The 20280-nt window shown below is 36.7% G+C and overlaps 1 protein-coding gene across 1 annotated transcript in view; it reads right to left on the reverse strand.

Moving 5' to 3' along the window:
- Window positions 1-691: 691 nt before the first annotated feature.
- Window positions 692-20280, reverse strand: part of DST (dystonin) — a 249625-nt gene continuing 230036 nt past the window's right edge. Inside the window, exons 88-101 of the mRNA XM_058836371.1 lie at window positions 17952-18095; window positions 16929-17117; window positions 16249-16378; window positions 15282-15445; window positions 14796-14958; window positions 13132-13286; window positions 12899-12973; window positions 12044-12061; window positions 8950-9067; window positions 7455-7523; window positions 6493-6692; window positions 5947-6057; window positions 3123-3246; window positions 692-1950 (exon numbers count right to left, since the gene is read on the reverse strand). Of these exons, the coding sequence (XP_058692354.1) occupies window positions 1685-1950; window positions 3123-3246; window positions 5947-6057; window positions 6493-6692; window positions 7455-7523; window positions 8950-9067; window positions 12044-12061; window positions 12899-12973; window positions 13132-13286; window positions 14796-14958; window positions 15282-15445; window positions 16249-16378; window positions 16929-17117; window positions 17952-18095 (1926 nt within the window). The 3' untranslated portion in view covers window positions 692-1684. The remainder of the gene's footprint in view (window positions 1951-3122; window positions 3247-5946; window positions 6058-6492; window positions 6693-7454; window positions 7524-8949; window positions 9068-12043; window positions 12062-12898; window positions 12974-13131; window positions 13287-14795; window positions 14959-15281; window positions 15446-16248; window positions 16379-16928; window positions 17118-17951; window positions 18096-20280) is intronic.

Here is a 20280-nt window from a genome sequence, read left to right on the forward strand (position 1 = left end):
TCAGTCAAATTATCCATGCAAGTGCCTAAATTCTATCCTTTTCCCTTCTCCTGCTTACAAGTAGAGATATTTCAGCTGTCATCTGTAAATACTGAAAACTATACAAAGGTGTTGGGGTTTGAAAAAGCACCAAAGTAATTCTGATCTGTTTTAATGTCCTAGGGAAGCAATCCCTGGATGAATAGAAGCAGCAGGGGAGGTGAAAAATGGAAAGATAAAATAGTGCAGCAGAGACTGATGCTTCAGTAATCAGTAAACACTTGTGCTGATTCCCAAGCCAGGCAGGACTGGTAGATCATGGCTTTCTATAAACCTTTTTAAAACTCTGTGTTGAAGGAAACCCTGATACAAGTGGATTTTGATTGATTCAATTATCTTTTGAGTATTATTTTATTTATCTGGCCAAATCCCACCCAAGTCTTTCTGATATTATCAAAGGGCATTTGAAAGTTCTAGGCATTCTGTCCCTATTTACCACAGCATCTATCCAGCCATGCTACAGCACTCCCATTTGAAGCTGCACCTTTTTGCCCATGAAATTTAACCACTAGCTATCCTTTCAATGAATCCATGAATAGCTAGAATGTTTCACTGATAGAGCAAGTGAATTACTCTCTATGCCTTTCATACATGGTATATAAATGACACAGTTTAATACGGAGAAAATAATTGTCGACACACAATAATTACATATAATTCATATGCTCTGATATGTGCAATTTAGTGTTTTATTAAACAAATACAGTAGCTAACCAAAATCAGATAGCTGGTAATGGAAAATAACATTAAAGCCTGTGTTCCTATGGTAATTATTGGTCATCTGAAATGGCATATGCTCTAAAACATAACACTGAAAATTACCTTCCTGTGAAATAAGAAGTACAATAGAAATAAAGTTAAGGGACATGTTTATTTCTGAGCTTTCTGCAAGCAAAATTGCTTTGATACAAAATGAGTTCAATGATACAGTGCTACCATCCACTCAAGCGAAAGAAAACCTCACATTTACATGAATGCACTTTATATTGATATTCTTACAGAATAATAGTTCAGATATCCAGAATGTGTCTGGCCTCATTGAAAGCAATGGCACAGAAATGCTGCAAAGTATTGGAATATCATATTATTGGCAAGTGCTTAATTAACTCTGTGAGTTCTCTGAGAGATGCTGTATAAATAAGGGTACTGTGAATGTGTGTTTGTATTCCTTAGTAGTTTTAACATACATCGTTTAGTGTTTGTTTAGTTAGCTCAAAATGTGTAATTGTGTCTTTTGGCTTTCAGTATTCTCTTTTTCTTTTTTAAAGAAAAATCATGAGGTATCCTTTACTGTTAACTAATGACATAGTGATAGGCCTTTTTTATTGAGGTTGCAGAGACTTACTGTACATTCAGTACACTGTACATTCGGCAATTATTTTTAGTGTACTTTCTACATGTTACTGTGTACAACTGTTAGTTTACATTAGAACTCTTCCCCTTCTCACGGGATATGGCAAAACGAAAAAGAATCTGACAAAAATTATACACATAAAATCAGAAGACAAATACACAAATAAGGCCATCTGCAGAATTAAAAACCCACCTCTTGCGATATTTCACAGTAATTTCTACATAATATTTTACATCTTATGAACTTAAATATTTAATGCAAAAAGAAAAGACCTTTATGGAGCCAATCATATTATCTCTTCAAGGACTTGTCCGATTTGCTGGCTAGTGGCCTTCTCTGGGGAGTTGGAATTTTAGAAGGCTTGGTGGATCCTGGCCGAGAACCTGCTCGGGGTGTCGGCCTGCTTGTAGCAGGAACAGTCTCTGACATATCTGAGCACACAGACTGGATTTCCGAAATGTCAAAGTCAGATGCGTCACTGCCTCGGCGGCTGCTTGACCTGCTGCCAGCCTTGCTACCTGCTCGGCTACCAGGTCTGCTTGGAGTTCTTCGGGTTTCTAGAGAGAGAGAAAATAACCATCAGGATTAAAGGTAAGGATGGAAAATCTGTGCAGGTCTTTCCTAGGTCTTTGGCAACTCCAAAAATCCCACATTTCACAAACTAAACTTCAGACCTCTGCCAGGCAAGATAAATGATGCTGTGTCTCACACTAAAGAAAAGGAAATGCAAGATCAAATGCCGACACATAGTTAATTCATCACTAGCACATCTTGTTAAAAATGCATTATCCTGGCAGCTTTTCTTGACTTCCTAGGCATGCATTGTACCTTCAACTCATCAGCCAGAGCCTTTCTTTCCTCTGCCATTTACTCAGCTATTAATTGAAAAAAAAACAAAAACAAAACAAAACAAAAAAAAAAAAATTCAGTATCTGGTGTCTTCATCTATTTATGATTTCTAAGTATATGATTTCCTGGAGATACAAATGGACATCCCAAAATTTAAGTATGTACTCCTCTTTTTAAAAAGAAATTAAAATCCATACAGATGAAAGCTGCAACTAAACAAGGACAAAGTATACATCCTGCCCAACAAAGGGCTGAGAAGATGAGTTCTCAGCAAGCCTGTTAAGTAAAAGCTTGCCCAGACAATGTGCCATGAAGAAAAAAACACAACAAGGAATCTTAAACAGAAAACAATGTGGTTTTTCAAAAATTTCCAATTACTTATTAAGTATTTTTGATCTTCACAAATCTGGTTCCCTGTATGTATGAAGAACGCTGTGTTGAAGAGCAAAGCTTCACTGCTTTCTATTTTTGTATACTACTTAAAAAATCTCAGAGGCATATTCCATTACTAAGGTAATCGACAGCTGTTCCCTGCAGTTCTTCCAAAGGAAATGGACAGGTCATGACTAAGTGACCCCTTTGCTCCATCACAATTGAGAATAACTTGAATACTGTGAAGAACTGGATCCTTTGAGTAAATGTCTTCCCTAGTTCCTTGGGCAGATACATTGGAGGTACCACTGTCAAGAAGATTGCAGTCATGAATTTGTACATCCAGAGCTGAACATGTGAATGGAGGGCCTGATGATGTGCACCCTCAGCAATGGGCAGACCTTTACTCCTTCCCACTCTTCTGACATCTCCCTTGAACCCTAATGTGACCTTAAGTATTCAAGTGGAAAACAAAACAAGGATCAACCTCTCAAGTCAGAACACTCACCTGCAAACTGAGCTCTGACTCTGGTAGCTGCTGTTGACAGGATGCCACTGTCTTCTCCTGAGTGGAAACCCTTCCCTGATAGGTACCCTGGCAGTCTGAGTTTACTTCCTTGAATTGGTGTTCCCTATGCAAACCAAAACACAACAAAAAATGCTTTTTTAACTGAAGATAAGGACCGGTATTAGGGGCCACATAGCTTAGAATATGATCATCATAACAACATTCACTGTGAATCTGAAATACTGGTTTGAGCCACATTATTCATAATGTGAAGTTTAGAATGTTCCTTTAGAAGTTTGCATTTGAAGTAGTTCAAATGTAAAACAACAGCAAGAAAGAAATAATTTTAACAGTCTGCTTAACATTTCAGCATCTTTGTGTGTATTTCAATGCACATGAAGAAAGGAAAAAACTACCTTCTTATAATTAGTCAAGCAGGTAAGATTAGTTGATGGTACATACTGAGATTTTGTGTCTGCATAACTTGACTTTCCATCATCCTGGCTGTAGTTACAGGTGATGAAAATATTTTTAAAATTGAAACAAGGCTACCAAATTTCAGAAACCTTTTGCTAGGAGGAAAAAAAACAAGCCAAAACAAGAAAAAAAACTGAAAAAAGGGCATAGAACTACTTTTAAAAGTTCCACTTGTCCACTTATATATTGCCTTACAGTGTCTCCACTACACAATCTTACCCTGGCTGCTTCCTTATTTCTGAAATGAGTCCTGATTTACAATCTGCCCCAAATAAAAAAATTTCTTTCACAGCCACAAATATTGAATCATCAGATCTCAAAATTAATATTACTCACTAAATAAGAGGTGTATGCAAATAAGAGGAAAACTACAGTGTTCACAGTAATTTAATTAACACAAAAATACTACATAAATATCCAAAAATAAGAACAAACAGTGCAGTGATAAATGAAGTTTGTGGAGTGGCCTGGATCCCAGGATCCTGCACTCTGTGCCTTTGATCCCCATATAATTGTAGGTAGAATTAGGTACTGAAAACCAGGATCCAGGTAAGTGTGTTGGAAGCTGCCTTGAGCTAAGAGCAGAGCAGAGGCCTGGCAGGAGCTTGCCTGGCAGCTGCCAGTTCAGACCACTTCTGGCACTTCTGAACAAAAGAGTGCTGAGATGCTACTGAGCAATCTGCTGGCTCTGACAGGACAGGTCACGGTATTAAACTCTGTTAAAGCCAAGTGCAGTGCTTGACATACGGCCAGCCACACCCTGGGAATCTCTGTTATACAGACACTGCTTGGGAGGGGAAGGAGAAAGGAAACACTGTTACCTCCACTGGAGCTGCTGCACTCTGGGCAAGGCATTGGGATAGAATCACCAGTGCAAAAAATAAAACTAGTCTGTTCTTCAATTTTGCCCTAAGCCCAAATGCAGTTTACATATCAAATGAATAACTGCTCTCTTGGGCAGTAAATGCTGCACAATGTCTTAGAAATTCACTGAACCTACCCCACCCTAACCATTCCATTATAATCTTAAACCACACTGGTTTACATGAAAGAAACTCACTGAAACTACAGGCAGTTGGAAGAGCAGATAAGAAATACAGTGCCCCTGCATGAAATCAGGCCAGCTGCTTTCCTGTCATTGTAATTCAATGAAAACAGCACCTTTCCATGTCCATAAACCCTTTAATGTACCATCAATTAATCTTTCACTGCAGTTACCAGCTAAGAGATGAAAGAAAATACACGAATATATTAGAAATGACAACTGACTAAACTGTGCTGTAAATCATTCTAAGCCACAGCCCTGTGTGCTTGCAGTGCTGTACCCACAGACACACCTGCAGTGTGCACAACAACATGCACAGAAGGAGGGAGGAAGTTTGTTGTGCGTCTTTGAGCAAAGCCATGCTGAGGTTATGGAAACTTCACACCAGAAGGTGTCACATGAACAGCAATAGGCATCAAAGTGCAGATTTGTGAAAAGCAGATACAACAGAGGGGATGGTAGCACAAGCTTCTCCTATCCAAGCCCTCCATCCGACCCAGGGCAAGAGTAACTTCCACAAATGACACATCAGTGTGCAGCCTCATCCAGCTGCAACCTTTTCACCAACTGTAATGACCTTAGAGTAAACACTTTGGCTCCAAGGCCCTTTGAATTTTGGTCATACAGCCTAATTGCTGGCACAGTCCCAATTGCTATACTAGCAATTTCCATGTAAGCCATGCTAGTTTCCTGTTAAGTCATCAAATAACTATCCTATGAGAGAAATGATTGGTCACTACCCCCCTAAACAAAACTTTTGTTGTAAAGATTTATGTATCACAGCCAGACTTTTGTACCATCTTCTTCACAGCGATTGCGTATTTCTTTATTTAGTGGTTTTGCACTAGAGATCATGATTTATTAATCCCATGTCTGCAGTTCAGAAACATTGGAGTACTTCATGAATTCAAAGTAAACAATTTTATGAAAGAAACCTGCAAAGTATATTGAATGTTTTATTTATTTTTTTAAAAAAGTACTTTTCCACATTTACTTGACCATTTCATTCCATACTTTTATGATTTATTAACCATTTGAGCTTTAAACATTAGCTCATTATGGCTATATTTTCCAAAAATTAAAAAGCCGTGAAAAATAGAACATTAAAAAAAAAAAAAAATCAACAAATTTGGGAGGAAAAAAAAAAGAAAGAAATAATTTGACAAAGGTCTAAAATAAAGACAATGCATTAATATACGCAGGATGTTGCAGCTCAGAAGCACTGAAACTCTAGTGGCTGTTAGTGAAGTGACAGTTTTAGTGAAGGAAGTCATTAGACTAGAATTTCTGTCCTTACTGTACCTCTGCAGATGACCCTTGATAGTCTGAGGATTCTGGTGGTTTAGAAGGAGTTGATGTTTTGCTGTTTGTCAACCATGGTTTACCATAGTTGCGTGTTAAATGATGTGGTGTCTGTATGAAACAATGGTAAATCAAAATATGAAGGACAGTACAGGAAAACAACGTCACGGAGAAGGATACCCGGGCTTTCAAAATCTCAGCAAAAATAAAATCTAAGCAGAAAGAGTTAATGACAAATGTTCTAAACTGAAGAGATGACAGTTTATTTTTCAAGTGAAATGGAGAGCTTTGTTGATCTTTCAGGGCAGTTCCCAAACTGCCGGTTAGTTCATGTGGCACCTTAAATGTAGAAATTCTTCTACTGCCATGTTGCAAGCAAACAGTAGAGAAAACACATTGAAAACACTTCTCAGATCCCCCAGACTAGGAAATACTTTTTCTCCATCAGCTAGAGAGAGCATCAATATTACTGGAGCAAGGAAAAACCCCCAAATTCACTCTATATCCCATTTGTTAACCAGTGCAGTTTTGTATGTTTCTCCTTACCTTCGGTGTACTTGTAGTAACAGCTTGTGGGGCAGCTGCCTGGCCAGCTTGACTTGACAGAGAAGTGGATCTGTTGGGAGAAGCACCTCTTGAAGAGGGTCGTGATCTACGGCCCCTTGGTCGGAAAGCTGCCATGCTCTGACTGGCACCATCTGCCAGAATGAATTTTTCACGCAGCTCCACGTTTGTCCTCCCTTTAGCTGCAAAGAAAGGTGTTCATTGACTCAGGTATGAAAGATATCACAAGGCTGTTTATTGCCATTTTTTGCCATGCCAACTCCAACACATTTTAACAATAAATAAAATGCATTACTGTGTAATGCATTTATTTTGGACACAGAAGAGTTATGTGCAGGACTCGTTTATTCTAATACTTTATGCCAGCAGGAATGAACCACTGTCAAAGGAAGTCAGCGTGATAATGGAATGCTCAACGTGCTAAATCATTGTTAATCAATCAACTATTAATACATAGACACAACCTGATGGGCAGTTTTGCTAACTCTACAGCTATTCATAATAAATAATACTTGCTTGGATGTTCTAGAAGAAATAGCTAAATACAAATTACAGGAAAGCAGCAAATATATTTATTCAAAACTATGAAGTTATGTAGTTTGGCAACATGCAATGATGAACATAAAACCCAAACTAGGATGAGGTAATTGGTGGCTAAGCACTCATACACACATACAAACACACATATGAGGGAATGTTCTGCATGAATAAATGCAAGACATGTTAGCATTTAACTGTGTCAGTGTGAATGACAGTTGTTTTTGAAACACTCTTCAAGCGTGTCAAAAAAATTAGCTTGCAAAGCACCAGCCCATGTAGGAACACGTTAAGCTAAATATGATGGGTGAAGCATATAGTTAAAAGTATATATATATTAAAAAAGCAGGAAGGAAATGAAGAGAGAGAAGAAGAGGAGGAGGAGACAAAGAGAGGGGTTTGCCAACCTATAGTAGGCTGAGTGGTAATTGAAGAGTTTGATTCCGAACGTAACATTTTACTCCCGTGATGATGAACTAGAAAAAATGACACAGGACATGGGTCACATTAAAGAAAATCGTTAGCAGGAGAAGAAATCAAGTACAGCAGCTGCATATGCAAGAGACTTGGAGCACCAGGCCAAAAGACAGGACTTGAGCAAAAGCTGTCCCTAAGTGCTCTGAGGTAAGTTCTCAAAGGTCTCCTAGGCAAAAAGGAAATGGCATTTTGACAGACTCAGCTACAGTCCCAAGTATATTTGTGAAGCAGCGGTATTTATCTGCTGACATAAAGAAGTAATACAAGCTAAAGTGATTTTATATGACAAGGTACAGTACTTTTAAAGTTGTTTATGACAACAGCTTTTTGCAATGTGATTCATCTGAATACACGAGGAGCACTTGGTGGAAATGCAAACTTGCTAGGTGAAGTGGGCTGGGAAAAGTTTGAACCTGCATCACTGACTTCAACCAGACGAGTATTAGGTACCAATGCACAACCGTCCAGTGATGTTGGTTTTACAGAGTATTCTTACAGGTATTCTTTAGACCCACTGTGCTGACATCTGCTCACATATACCCAAGAAAAAGGGTCCTTCTTTTATTCCTTTCTACTTCTATTCCTCAAAAGTGCAGAGTAGTAGAAAATAAAATGTGCCTCAGAAGATCTGGCTCTGTTGAAGGATTAACTTGGTTAGTTCTGTTGTACCCCAAACATTTTTCTCAGGCCTACTGTAGATCGTTACAATTCATTCCTATATTGACCCTGAAAGATACAATACTTAATAAATATCCAATTAATTTACTGGAATCCCTTATTACAGTCATCAGTATTGTCAACAGTGTACTGAGAAAACAGCTCATCTGATGCAATACCCTGGAGGGCTCAGTGATAGAGCACTCCCTGCTTCTCCAGAGCACAATGTCCTCTGGACCAGAACATTTCCACTCGCTTTGTATAAGGCTCAGGGCTCTACAAAGTGCTTCTGGGGAAGATGCCAAGGAAACGACAAGGTCACAAAGGTAGAGACTGAAAGACTGGGAACAGTCACTGGCCAAAGGTTTTTGTGGTGGTGGTAGTGTTACTCATCAATTCAACTGCCTTATTTTGACTTATTTTGAAGCTGAGATGGTTTTATTGGACATTTCTGTGTGCTATTTCTGCCAAGTCATACAAGCCACTTCTTTGCCATAAAGTCTATCTGGGCTAAGATGATTTCTTACTTACACCACTATAACTGTGAAGGAACTGTGCAGAAGACACACCAGAGTTTTTCCAGACATACATCAGTGCAACTGAAGAGGATCTCAACCATGTGATTTAAAGTTCACAAAAACATGACATTTAGTGAGATGAAGTTTACAACAACTGGCATTTTATACAAGTCCATCTCCATCTTGAGACAATGAATGGTGACTGCATCCAAATAATATGCTGCAAGTTTTTAACAGTTCTGCTACATACCACGGCAAGGATCATTTTTCACTAAGAACTCATCAAGTGCCATCCAGCCACCTCCAACACGGACCATGACCGTACTTCTTAGAATACGAACAAGGCGCAGTTGCTGAGAGTCACCAAACTGCAATAAAAATCAAATGACAGTCTGAGGTTCTCAGGCATTCAGATGCAGATAACACTGACAGGTTAAAAAAATCAGACATTTTTATAAGTTTATTTTGATATTTAATTATTAGTAAATGCTTAAAAGATCAATTTGTTTATGCAGATTATTAAAGCTGTTAAGATTTCATATCAGATGGCACTGCATTAATCAAAAGAAGATGGCAGGATGGTAAGAAAGAAATTCAGGTTTAATTTTATGCTTGATTCTCAAATGTCTGAGGTCATAAAAGAAGCAAAATTAGTTGTACATTATTTAATTGGTTACAGTCTGCTTCTGTGCAAATTAATGAAGACCTATTTTCTTTATTTCTCTGGTAAAATCTTAAGCAAGCACTCTTCTGCAACAGTCTTGATTTTTAATGTTGTCAGCTGAAAGGAAGGCAGCATCACTTCAAACAATCAGTATATAATCTGGAAATTCAACATGTTATGAGTGTTGCACAGTTCTATTAATTGATTCATCTATGGGAATATTTTCAGGTATAGTACTACAGTGCTGACACTGCTTATTAGCAAGGTGCATGTGGGGAAGGGAACATTAAAGAAGCAATAAATGAGTAATAACTATCATTATGTTTGTCATTCCACTGTCTACACATCAAGGTTTTTCACGATTCAGAGATACACAACCATCTGTTTCATACTAAGTTCCTATATGAGTCCATTCTTCCTTTGGGCTGATGGCCAGGCCTAATGCATGTTTTGCTCTTGAAACCTGTGTAACAAAACCTGTACGCGGTACCTTCACTCAAATTCAGATCAAAGAAAGCATGACCAAAATGTTGACCTCACAATCTCAAGGTAACTAACCAAAAGAATTCAGTACTTTTAAGCCAGCACTACTAAAATATTTTGATACCAGACCACCAGGCCAAGTGCAGTGCACTCTCACACAAACATGCAGAGCACTCACTAAAACCAGTGGGAGTTGAATGCCCCTCTTTGGGACAATCTCTGACCCTTGGAGAAGGCTGACCATAATTCAGCTGTACCTACTTGCTCCAGTGAGGGGACTGAACAAACCACACAACAAACGTGCTCCCTACTTGTTAGATGACTTTAGTTGTTTGGTACTACTCAAGCCAAGAAGAGAGAGTAAGTTTAAAGGAATATTACTTTTAGGAACCAAACAAAAGCAAAGCTTGCTTCTTAATTCAATAATAAATTGTATTTTTTAGAAGTAAGAACATTCACATGAGCATTATTTGTAAGAGCTTTTTAATAATGAATTCAATATGTGTCAAACAAAGAACCATTTTATATATGTAGATCAAAGTTTATTTTTTTAAAAAAGGCATCCAAATTAATGCTGTTTATTTTCACTGGCGTGTTCCTAACCAAAATTTTTTTCTAGTGATTCTGAAGAAAATATCTTTCTTCTTTTCTTTATTTTTTTCCCCATCACAGCCTCATTACTCAGACCCTATCAGGCAACTACACCAAGGGTCAAAAACAGTGTGCTTTGGAAACTGCCCACCTAGCTGAGGTTAATTCAAGAAAGTGGGGCTGGAAAGTACCACAGTAATACAATAGTACCTATTGCTGCATTTATTCTTATGGTAATTCAGTTGATGTCCTTCCTAAAATAGCCTGAATAGCCAACTTTCTTTAAACAGTATTGAACATTATTTCAAATAACCAGAGGTAAAAACATAAAAGAGTTTAAGCTACAAAAAGGCCTGATCTTGACAATAGCCTGTAGGTGCTGTTCTGCATCAGTAAGAGTTTCTCAAGAAACGCCCTATGTTTCGCAGATCTGAGAGTACAGATGACAGATAACAGAATTAACATAATTTCAAAAAGTTCCTTCAAAAGAGACTTGTTCTTTATGTGGAAAATATTTAAATTATTGCTTACATGTATTGCTTGAGGCATGTGGCAAGATTATCCACTGCTCTATGCTTTCTTCTACACTTCAACAAGCTGTGCTAGTAAACAAGAGTGCACCCACATTTTCAACTTCTTTAGATTTAAAATGGCTATTGCTGTTGATGCTAGCATGTCCAGAATGGATTATACCTGCTATTGCCTTTTCAAAAGCTAAGACTAACAGTATCTGATACCTGGTTTGCATAAGGTGTTTCCACTCTTACTGGGCAGATGTGATTTAGCACTTCAGGAAGATGTGTATCAGTGTGTAGCACAGGAGTAAGCGCTGGGTAGTGTTTAGTCCAGAGGAAGGACCCACCAGTGACCCAGATGACACAAAGTATTCTTAAATACAGCTCCAGTGCACTATAGACTTGCCACAGCTCCTTGAAAACACTTTGGGAGAGGAATTAGTCTAAATGGGAACAGCAATTCTATTTTGCCTATTTCCAAAATATCTATTTAAAGATTCACTGTGTTAGCACATAAAATAATAACTATCAGCCAGGTTCTTAATCAGTCTGCTTGTTACATAGAGACTGTACCTTTTTTTGCAAAGATGAAAGTATTTTTTGTGCAATTTGTAATAAGTAAGTGATAAGGCAGCGAGATATGTTTGCCATGATTAGCCTTTAATCAAATAGCCTAAAAGAGACATTACAGAGTTTTGAAGGATTCAACTATAAAACTGATTAGATAATTGTAATCTCTACAATTGCAGTTCAAATGCTCAGGATTTTTTTGTTATGGGAATTGCTGCTGACTATTATCTGGTTCCTTTAAAAGTAATCTCCTTAATGAGGAAAATGACCAAAGAAAGCAGGTGAGGGATTGTAGAGGAGGGACCCTAAGACAAGGAATTCTCCATAGCACTTAAAAAAATACCACAGCTGACCAGCAATGAATTAGCTGAAAATTAAAGGATGGCAAGAAGACTGACCATTGCAAGCTTAAATCACTATGCGTTAGGGAAAAAAAATTAAAAAAATTAAAAAAAATTTAAAAAAATTAAAAAAAAAAAAAAAAAACAAAAAACTTCATAACACATTCCACTGGTTTATACCTGATTTCCCAGGAAGAACTGATAAGAAATGAAAAATGGAAGAAAGACACGATTAGTTTACAGGAAATTCTCTACATGACCTAGAACACATGCAAACTAACACATTAGACATTCTAAATAAAGTATCTACTCAAGAGATGAGCAGGTAGCTAGCCATCCAGAGACTGAATATTGGAAAATATTCAAGGCCTTCATTTACTTCCCATTGCTGTTTCTGTGGTCTTTTAAAATTTACACATACTTATTAAAATCTCTTAGCCAAATACTGCGTATTTTACCTCAGTTGTTCTGGTTATTTGATCTAGGGGTAGCAGATCTTCTCTACTGTGTGATATTTACTTTTCTGTGATCTAAAGTAATTCTGCAGGTATCTAATGCTCTGCTTATACTTCAGAAATATGTGTGTTCCAATAAAATGACAAAAGAGTGTAAAAATGATTGAATACACTTAGGTAAAAGATTTTTGAAGTACAACATAACAAGAAAATATCAGTCACTGTTTTTATGAAACTAACAGAAAATCAGCTACAGTTTAAACACTTGAGGTACCCGGGCAGAAAGACCAGCTTTTGAGGATATACTGTTCGTATGCATGCATGTGTACCCATGTATGCAACTGGCTCTTAAAAATTCCTATGATTGAGAACAGCTTCAGTAGTTTAAGTGAAAATAAATACAAGCATCAGCAATTTTCCATATTTTTAGTCTGTATGTTCTAACAAGAAAAAAAAATTTAGATAATCTTAAAGAAAATGTAGTGTCATACAAGATTCTTCTGAATTCATATAGCCTAATTCCTTGCGTGAACCATGTCATATGAAGAAAGCTGAAAGAACTGAGGACCTTAAGACTTACCCTGTACTTGTTATCCCCAATCTGTTCCACTTGAAACCGCTTTGCACATTTACATTTTGCTACCTGCCTTGTAACCTGCAAAAAAACCACAAGATAATTACTGTAAATATCACATTTCTAAAGATTTGTGTACCTAGTAAACTTCAAATTAAATAGGAGTGAAAATAAAGTGAATTATTATAGAATGTGAGTCCAGTAGAACAGAATGCAACCTAAGAAAGCAGAGAACGTACCTCATCTTCAATTTTGTCAGCATCTGTGAGAGGCTTGTATGCATCCTTGTTTGGATGAAGAGCTGCTACAAATTCATAATAGTCAATATATCCATCACCATCTCTATCAAAAATGTCTGCAACAGCACTCATTTCAAGTCGGCTTGTAGGGAATTCTGAAGGACAAAGACACCAACACATTTTTTTTCACTTTTCAATCTCATTACAATGAGAGGCTCTATCACAAATATTAGAAGGTAAATATTAGGTATTTGGTGACAGATAGTGCTTATCAAAAAAAAAAAAAAAAAAAGGATATTTGGACAAGTGAAGAAATATTTCTGAAAACCCCAATCTGAATCTCCAGTGTTACTCAGATATTGGACTAAAATGAGCACCATAATGTGGTCTGAAGACAGAGACAAAAGCAAGGACACAGATTAAACTGAAAAATATATAGGGGGGGGGTGGTGGAGGGTGGGGGGGTGTTAACATTTTGACCTTCAAAATGCATAGAATACCAGAAATTAACAAGATAAATAGTTAGTCAGGGGAGGTCAAGCAAGCATTTCAGTGCTGATTAAATCTGGAATGTGAAGCCTTCTCAATGCAGATCCATGCATAGTGTTTCATGAAGTCCTTCTTTAGATCAAGTTCACAGCAGCACAGTATTAACCCACACAGAGATTCTCAATGAAATGCTCAAAGAAAATTTCAAGGTGAGGAACAGGGATTATATCAGGAGTGTTTGGTGGTCATAATAAATTGATACCAACTGAGTTAAAAGCATAAATTATTTAACCTGTTGGTGGTATTATATCTTTTTCATGAACTTTTATAATTTCAAGCAAAACAGAAATACCCACATATAGTGATCTTATACTGCATTTCCTAAGGCAGGGGGAAAATATACAGAGTACAGAATTTTCCTACTGAGTAACACTAAAATGCAATTCTAGAAGAAGCTCAATTCCAAGTCATTACTGTTCAAAGCAAAAGTCTCCATGATCTGAAGATAAAGGATTATTTTAAATATTAGGTCCTTATCTGTTATGAGTCTGTTCCTAAAAGGAAATACGATCACATGTATGATGTGGAAGCCTTACATTACCACCATACCTAAGGAATACCAATCCACCAGGAAAGCTAGGAAAATTGCTTTCTAATTTGATTGCTTGGCATTTTAAGCCCTATTATATGGGTATATGGATATTGTCATGGCTCATGAAAACACTGGTCTCAAAAATTAGAGTTTCCTTCTATAATTGAAACTATTCCATGTAAGTTCTTTAATAAAAATCATATGATCCTATGAACCAATTTTGAAAGGTTAGGTTACATAATGTACTTTTTACTATTAGAGTAATCAATCAAAAAGTAATTGCTGAAGTAGCTAGTGTACTATAGGATCGACCATCTGAGTTCAGTAAACCAACAAACTACTAATTAGACAATAATATGAATGTGACCTTTGTAACCTGATTCACAACGTAAAATAACTAGAGTTTCTAGAATCTAAAAATATTTTCAAGTAAAGTAATAATGAAGCAATAATAATGAGTACATTCAAAAAGAAAATCCGTGACCTTCTAACACAATAAAATGCATAGGTCACTCTATCTAGACAATAAGACTTCATGAGATGTTTGCTCCAAGTTCAACAGTACATTAATTTTAAAACTTACTTGAAGAAAGAATTCCATCGATAAATTCCTGTCTTGTAATCTTTCCATCCTGATCTTTATCAATCCTCCTAAAGAAGTCCATCACGCGAGACTTCTTGTGATTCATCCATCGCATGTATTTTTTCCTCCAAATATCAAAATCAAAGTTGGCAAATTCTCTCAGCTTAATAAAAAACAGAAAGAACTTTTTTCAGCTGAAATCCATCAATCTAGAACATCAATGAGATAGATACCATCTGCGTTTTGTTGAACACTTGATTCTTTGAGGACCTACGCAAACATTTTAAATATCTCAACTCTCCTCATTTAAAATGACCATGACAGCTTTTAAAGCACATTAAAGCACATGGATCGCAGTGTTTTCTGTTAGCTGTGTCAGACCATATAATACAACAAGTATGGAAGTTGTTTACAGTATTGGAATTTAATCCAGGGTAAAGAAAATTATGCGAAAAGTACGTATATTCTGTACAGTGCTTTTCTGACCTCTTCAAGTCTGTCCAGAGCATCGTTAAGTTTTCTTCTTCTTTCCAAGGCCAGAAGCCAAACTTGCTGCCATTTGCTGACTAAAAGGTTTACCCGTGGATTCTTGGTTTCAATTTGTGCCTGGGCTGCTGATGGATAAATGCCTGGTGTTGGGGAACGCTTTCCTGTTAAAACATGATAAAATGCGTAGGGCTCACCCAGCTCAAACAAAACAAATGTTCACATGAAATGCACTTGACCTTCCTAAAATTATTCCTTCCTGTCCCAAATAAGGAGGCCATACCCCAAGATGATTCCATATAGTGGGATTTTTTTTCCTTTTTTTTCCTATTTCAGCAACCCAGTGATAGTTACAGCCTCTTATCTAGCCAGAAGCAGCTAGTGAGTCAAGCTAGTCAAGCTGCACAGTTTAAATAAATCTTCATAAATCTCTCAGAGTTGCAAAGTAAACAACCTCATTTTAGAAGCAGGTTCCATGTATGGGTAAGTATAAAACACAATGGGTAAGTATATCTAAAAATACAAAAATCAATTTCCTCACTTGATGATTCACTTTCCATTCAACTTCACTGAATACACTTCTAACTGGATTAATATAATTTCATAGACAGTAAGAGCGTAATTTTGTCTCTAAATCTCTCTGTGAAGTTGTCTGTACTTTCAGATAATGGAAGATTTAAAAGACTCAGCATGTACTGGTTCTTGGAAGTTTAAGGGCACAGGAAAGGCTGCACACTTTAAAAATAGATATTCATGAAGATTAGGACAAAATGTAAAAATATATGTCTGCTCTGAGAAATTTCCTCACAATTTATAAAAAATGAGAGATAATTAGAAAAATCAGCCAAGAGAATTTTACCTTCTTTCACCAGAAGTTAATCAAGCCTATTAGATTATTAGCAATCTGTAAAGTTTATAGATAGTGCAATGGTATGTGTGACACACCCCAAAATACACTGTTACTTACTTCCTGCTCTCCCCTTATCAAGGACAGGAATATGCGATTGTACTGGAGAGGGTTCAAGTGCTTTCCTTTTATAGGTCTTTGTAACTTTATCCACATCAGGCTGTTTTCTGGTCATTTCTTCCATGAATGTCTGCAATCAGATAGAGGGGATCTTAATTAAAAATACACAAAAGTAACCAGAGGAATGAAAAACATACACAATAGCAAAACACCCAAGTTAAAAAGAAGCACACAGCAAGACACTTATAATGCCAGCCCCACAATACAGACTTAGAGAAATGTTTTGTAGATAAGAAAAATCAGCAGTATAGGCTTTTAAGAGCACTATGGCCTGGCTGTTAAAAGAAGGCTAAATCTAAAAACCAATCTGTCAAACTCCTTTATTAACTATATATGGTGAGGTGATATAGAACAGAATTTTGCCTCCAAGATCCTCCTGTTCAGACTGCAGTTCACAGAAGTGAGACAGCTCTGGTGTGTATGCTGGGGGCATTCACATCACCAGCAGCTCCTTCTGGCACTTCATAAACTGATTTTTGTTATCTAATCAGTAATGACACACTGCACCACTAGATCTAAGGTGGCAGCACTATACATTTCATGTGGGTTTTCTTTTATTCATAATATTATTGTGGAGATGCGAACCCCATGTGAGTGACACGTCACTTGATAATCCTTACCTGATGTTCAGCTATAAGTGCTTTAACTTCCTCAATCTCCTGGGGGATAACCTCTTTATCTTTTTCAGTTAGTGTAGTCTCTGCCCACTGCAACCAGGACAGCAAGGCTTCCAGCAGCTCCTGGTTAGCAATAAGTCCAGCCAGAGCTCCTGCTAGTCTCTGTTGATGTTGTTTAGCCCATGCTAAGACCTTGAAAAAGGAACCAATACATGAGTATGTGCATCTGAAACTCTTCACATTGTACATAAAATTGCTCTGCCAACTGTAAACGCAGAGCTACTTCTTAGGCCTGCTGATGTTTGGATATCAAGTGTGTTAAATGTAGCAGCTGATCACTAACAGTAGCTAGGTAACTAGAATTCCTAGTCCAACACATTTCTTCCACAGATATACAGGATTAGGTGCTGCTAAACACAGTAACTAGCACCTTCAGGCAACATATTAATAATTTTAAATACATGTTTGAGTTAGTGAATCACACAGGATTTGGTGTCAGATTTACTCCTGGGCACTCCTGAAGCCATACTTTGCTATCACCAGTATTTATATTTTCTTTAAGCTTAATATAAAACAAAAGATATCACCTTAATAGCTGAGGGTACAACCTACCTGTAGCCACTTAAATAATTCAGCTATTTTCTAGATTACAAATGTTTGGACTGAAATCCTCTCTAATGTAATCAGAAAATCCTTCACGTTTGCCCTGTATTCTCTTTCCTTTGTAACTTTTCCATTTCCCCCTAGAAACTATTGGTTTTCCTCACTTGGGAAGCATCAGACAGTATTTCCTTTAATGCATACAAACAAAGAAGCTTGACCATCTGCTTTAGCTCTTAAAGCCCTGGAAGTTTTGAAAGAAAGCCTAGGAAAGCACGGTATTCACATCCATCACCATGGGTATTTTAAATGTTTAGTTCTCAACAGCTGGATCGTTTCCTCACAGTGTAACTACCATGTTAGTTGTCAGCTGTGTTCTAATGGAAGATGGACTGCTGCAATGAAGATGGTTCAACATATACTGACCTCTTCAAACCTGGCTCTGATGATTGTTATCCAGTGCTTAATGGTGGTGATGGAGTCTGGGTGGCAGATAGCCAGAATAGCTTCTCCCATACCTGTTGCTTTATTCAGTTCTGCCTTTTTCTCTTCCAGTTTCTTCATAAATTCCTAAAACAGAGATAGTAATTTTAATTGGATGCTGACAAAATTTGCAAGAGAAATCTGAGTGCAATATCTGCAAGGATCTGAGTGCAAAATTTGCAAGAGAAATTTGGAAGGTGATGAGCCTCTTTACTACTGAAGCAGATTCAACTTGCAAGGGGCAAGTTTCATTTGTATGAGAAAAGGTTAAACTGTTTAAAAAGCATATTCCACATAAAGTGCTAAACAAAGCTCTAAATCCAACTTGCCACTCCTTAAAAGCCCACCATGCTCTAAATCCTTGAAAGATGCATATCCTTAATAAAAAAAAAGAAAGAAAATCACAGCATTTAGGAGTGCTCTAAACTAGCTATATTATGGTTAGAATCACTATTGGCAACATTTCAATGACTTGGTTTGTCAGTTACAGTAATTCTTCACAATAAACTGTCAAGCTCCTACCAGAGGCTGGATATGTCCAACTATAATTGCATGCTCAGACAAGATGACAGAGCTCAGGAGCAGCTAAACTAAACTAACACAAATGTGACAACTCAGCAGCTGAGGGGGAGAGACACAGCATGTGGGAAAAATCTCGTAAAAGCAAAAGGATGTTTACAGCCTTAGGCATCCAAGCTCATAGTTATTGGTATTCCTGTGACAGCAGGACCAGAAATGGATGTGGGGGAGAAACAACAATAAGAAAAAGCAAGTGAAAAGAGGATTTTTCCCATCCTTTCTATAGCTTGCCTTTCTTTCTTTCTTTTTGTTTTTGTTTTTTTCTTTTCCCCTTTCAATTTTATTTTTGGTTAATCATTACTACTAAAATGGTTTTACTTTTCTGCCTAAATATTATGCAAGTCTGTGTATCTTTGTGAGCATCCTTAACTGGAACTGCTAATATCTCTCAGTGCCTAGTGGAAATTTTTTATTTATTTATCCTTTATTTATATTTATTTATATTTATTTTATATATAAATATTATTTATATATTATATAAAAATAATATTTAAATACATATAATATATAAAAATAAATATATTATTTATATTTTATTTATATTTATTATCCTTTAACATCTTTAATTAGGCTACAAAAAGGAATCATGTCTCTGAAAGCTTAACTCTTCCTCTCTCCAGCCATAAATCCATTTATTTTGGATTAAAGATGAAATTAAAGATGAGCCAAGTCAGAGTCTAGACAATTCAAAATCACCAAAACATTCTAAAAACAGGCTCCTCAGCAACTCATAATGACATTATCCTGTGCCTTTACAAAATAAGTATGAAGTTACAAATAAAAATTTAAAATGTCAAAGACATAATCTCTTCTACCTTGTTCTAGAAGCTTGAAATATGTAGGCTCTATATTTAAATGCATTTGTTGCTAACTGATTTTGATTTAAGCTTTAATTACTGCCAGAGTTTAAGACCCAAATCATAATAACAAACCTTCTTTCACAAAAATGCATGCATCCTTACAATATTGCAGTTCAACATGGTTTTGGAAAAATTGAATTGGATTATAATGAGAAATTACCAAAATAAGCTAGAGACAGGTGAAAAATGGGCAAAACCCCCCCACTGTGTTCCCCTGCTTGGCTGTACTAGAGTCTTTCAAGAATTAAATCTATGATGCACAACTTGCAGTGTATTAAACTCCCTAATTGTATTGAACTCTGGCAAACCAGTGACACAGACACATTTACTAAAGAGAAAATGGGGTGCTTCTCATTGAGCAGTGCAGTGCATTAACACACTACAGCTCCCAGTCCCTAGAGAGGTGGACAACTGACAGATACCTCTCTGACTGAGACAGCAGAATTCACTAAATCATGTGCAGTACTCAAGATGAGAAAAATCAGAAATGGGCATAAAGATGGACCATTTGGATAAAATGTTGTCCTGAAGAAAACATTTCTACATTTGCAATTGAATACAAATGCAATAAAACTATTTTACAAAAATCACAGTGACAAAAGGATGATACATTTAATATTTATGCAGTAATTTCACTCATACATTTTTATTATAGTATGCAGCATTATCATGCATATATTGCATTTATAAGTAATATATATTATTTCTTCCCTTGTTTTGTTTTTGTCTTCTTGAAAGCTAATGGTATACACTTAAAAGGAGAGATGACCTATTTGAGAAAGACTGAGTGGCAGAATGGTAGTGCCATAATCTTTCTTAGCTTGACAATTTCT

This window comes from Poecile atricapillus, chromosome 3, assembly GCF_030490865.1.
Source record: "Poecile atricapillus isolate bPoeAtr1 chromosome 3, bPoeAtr1.hap1, whole genome shotgun sequence".
NCBI lineage: Eukaryota > Metazoa > Chordata > Aves > Passeriformes > Paridae > Poecile > Poecile atricapillus.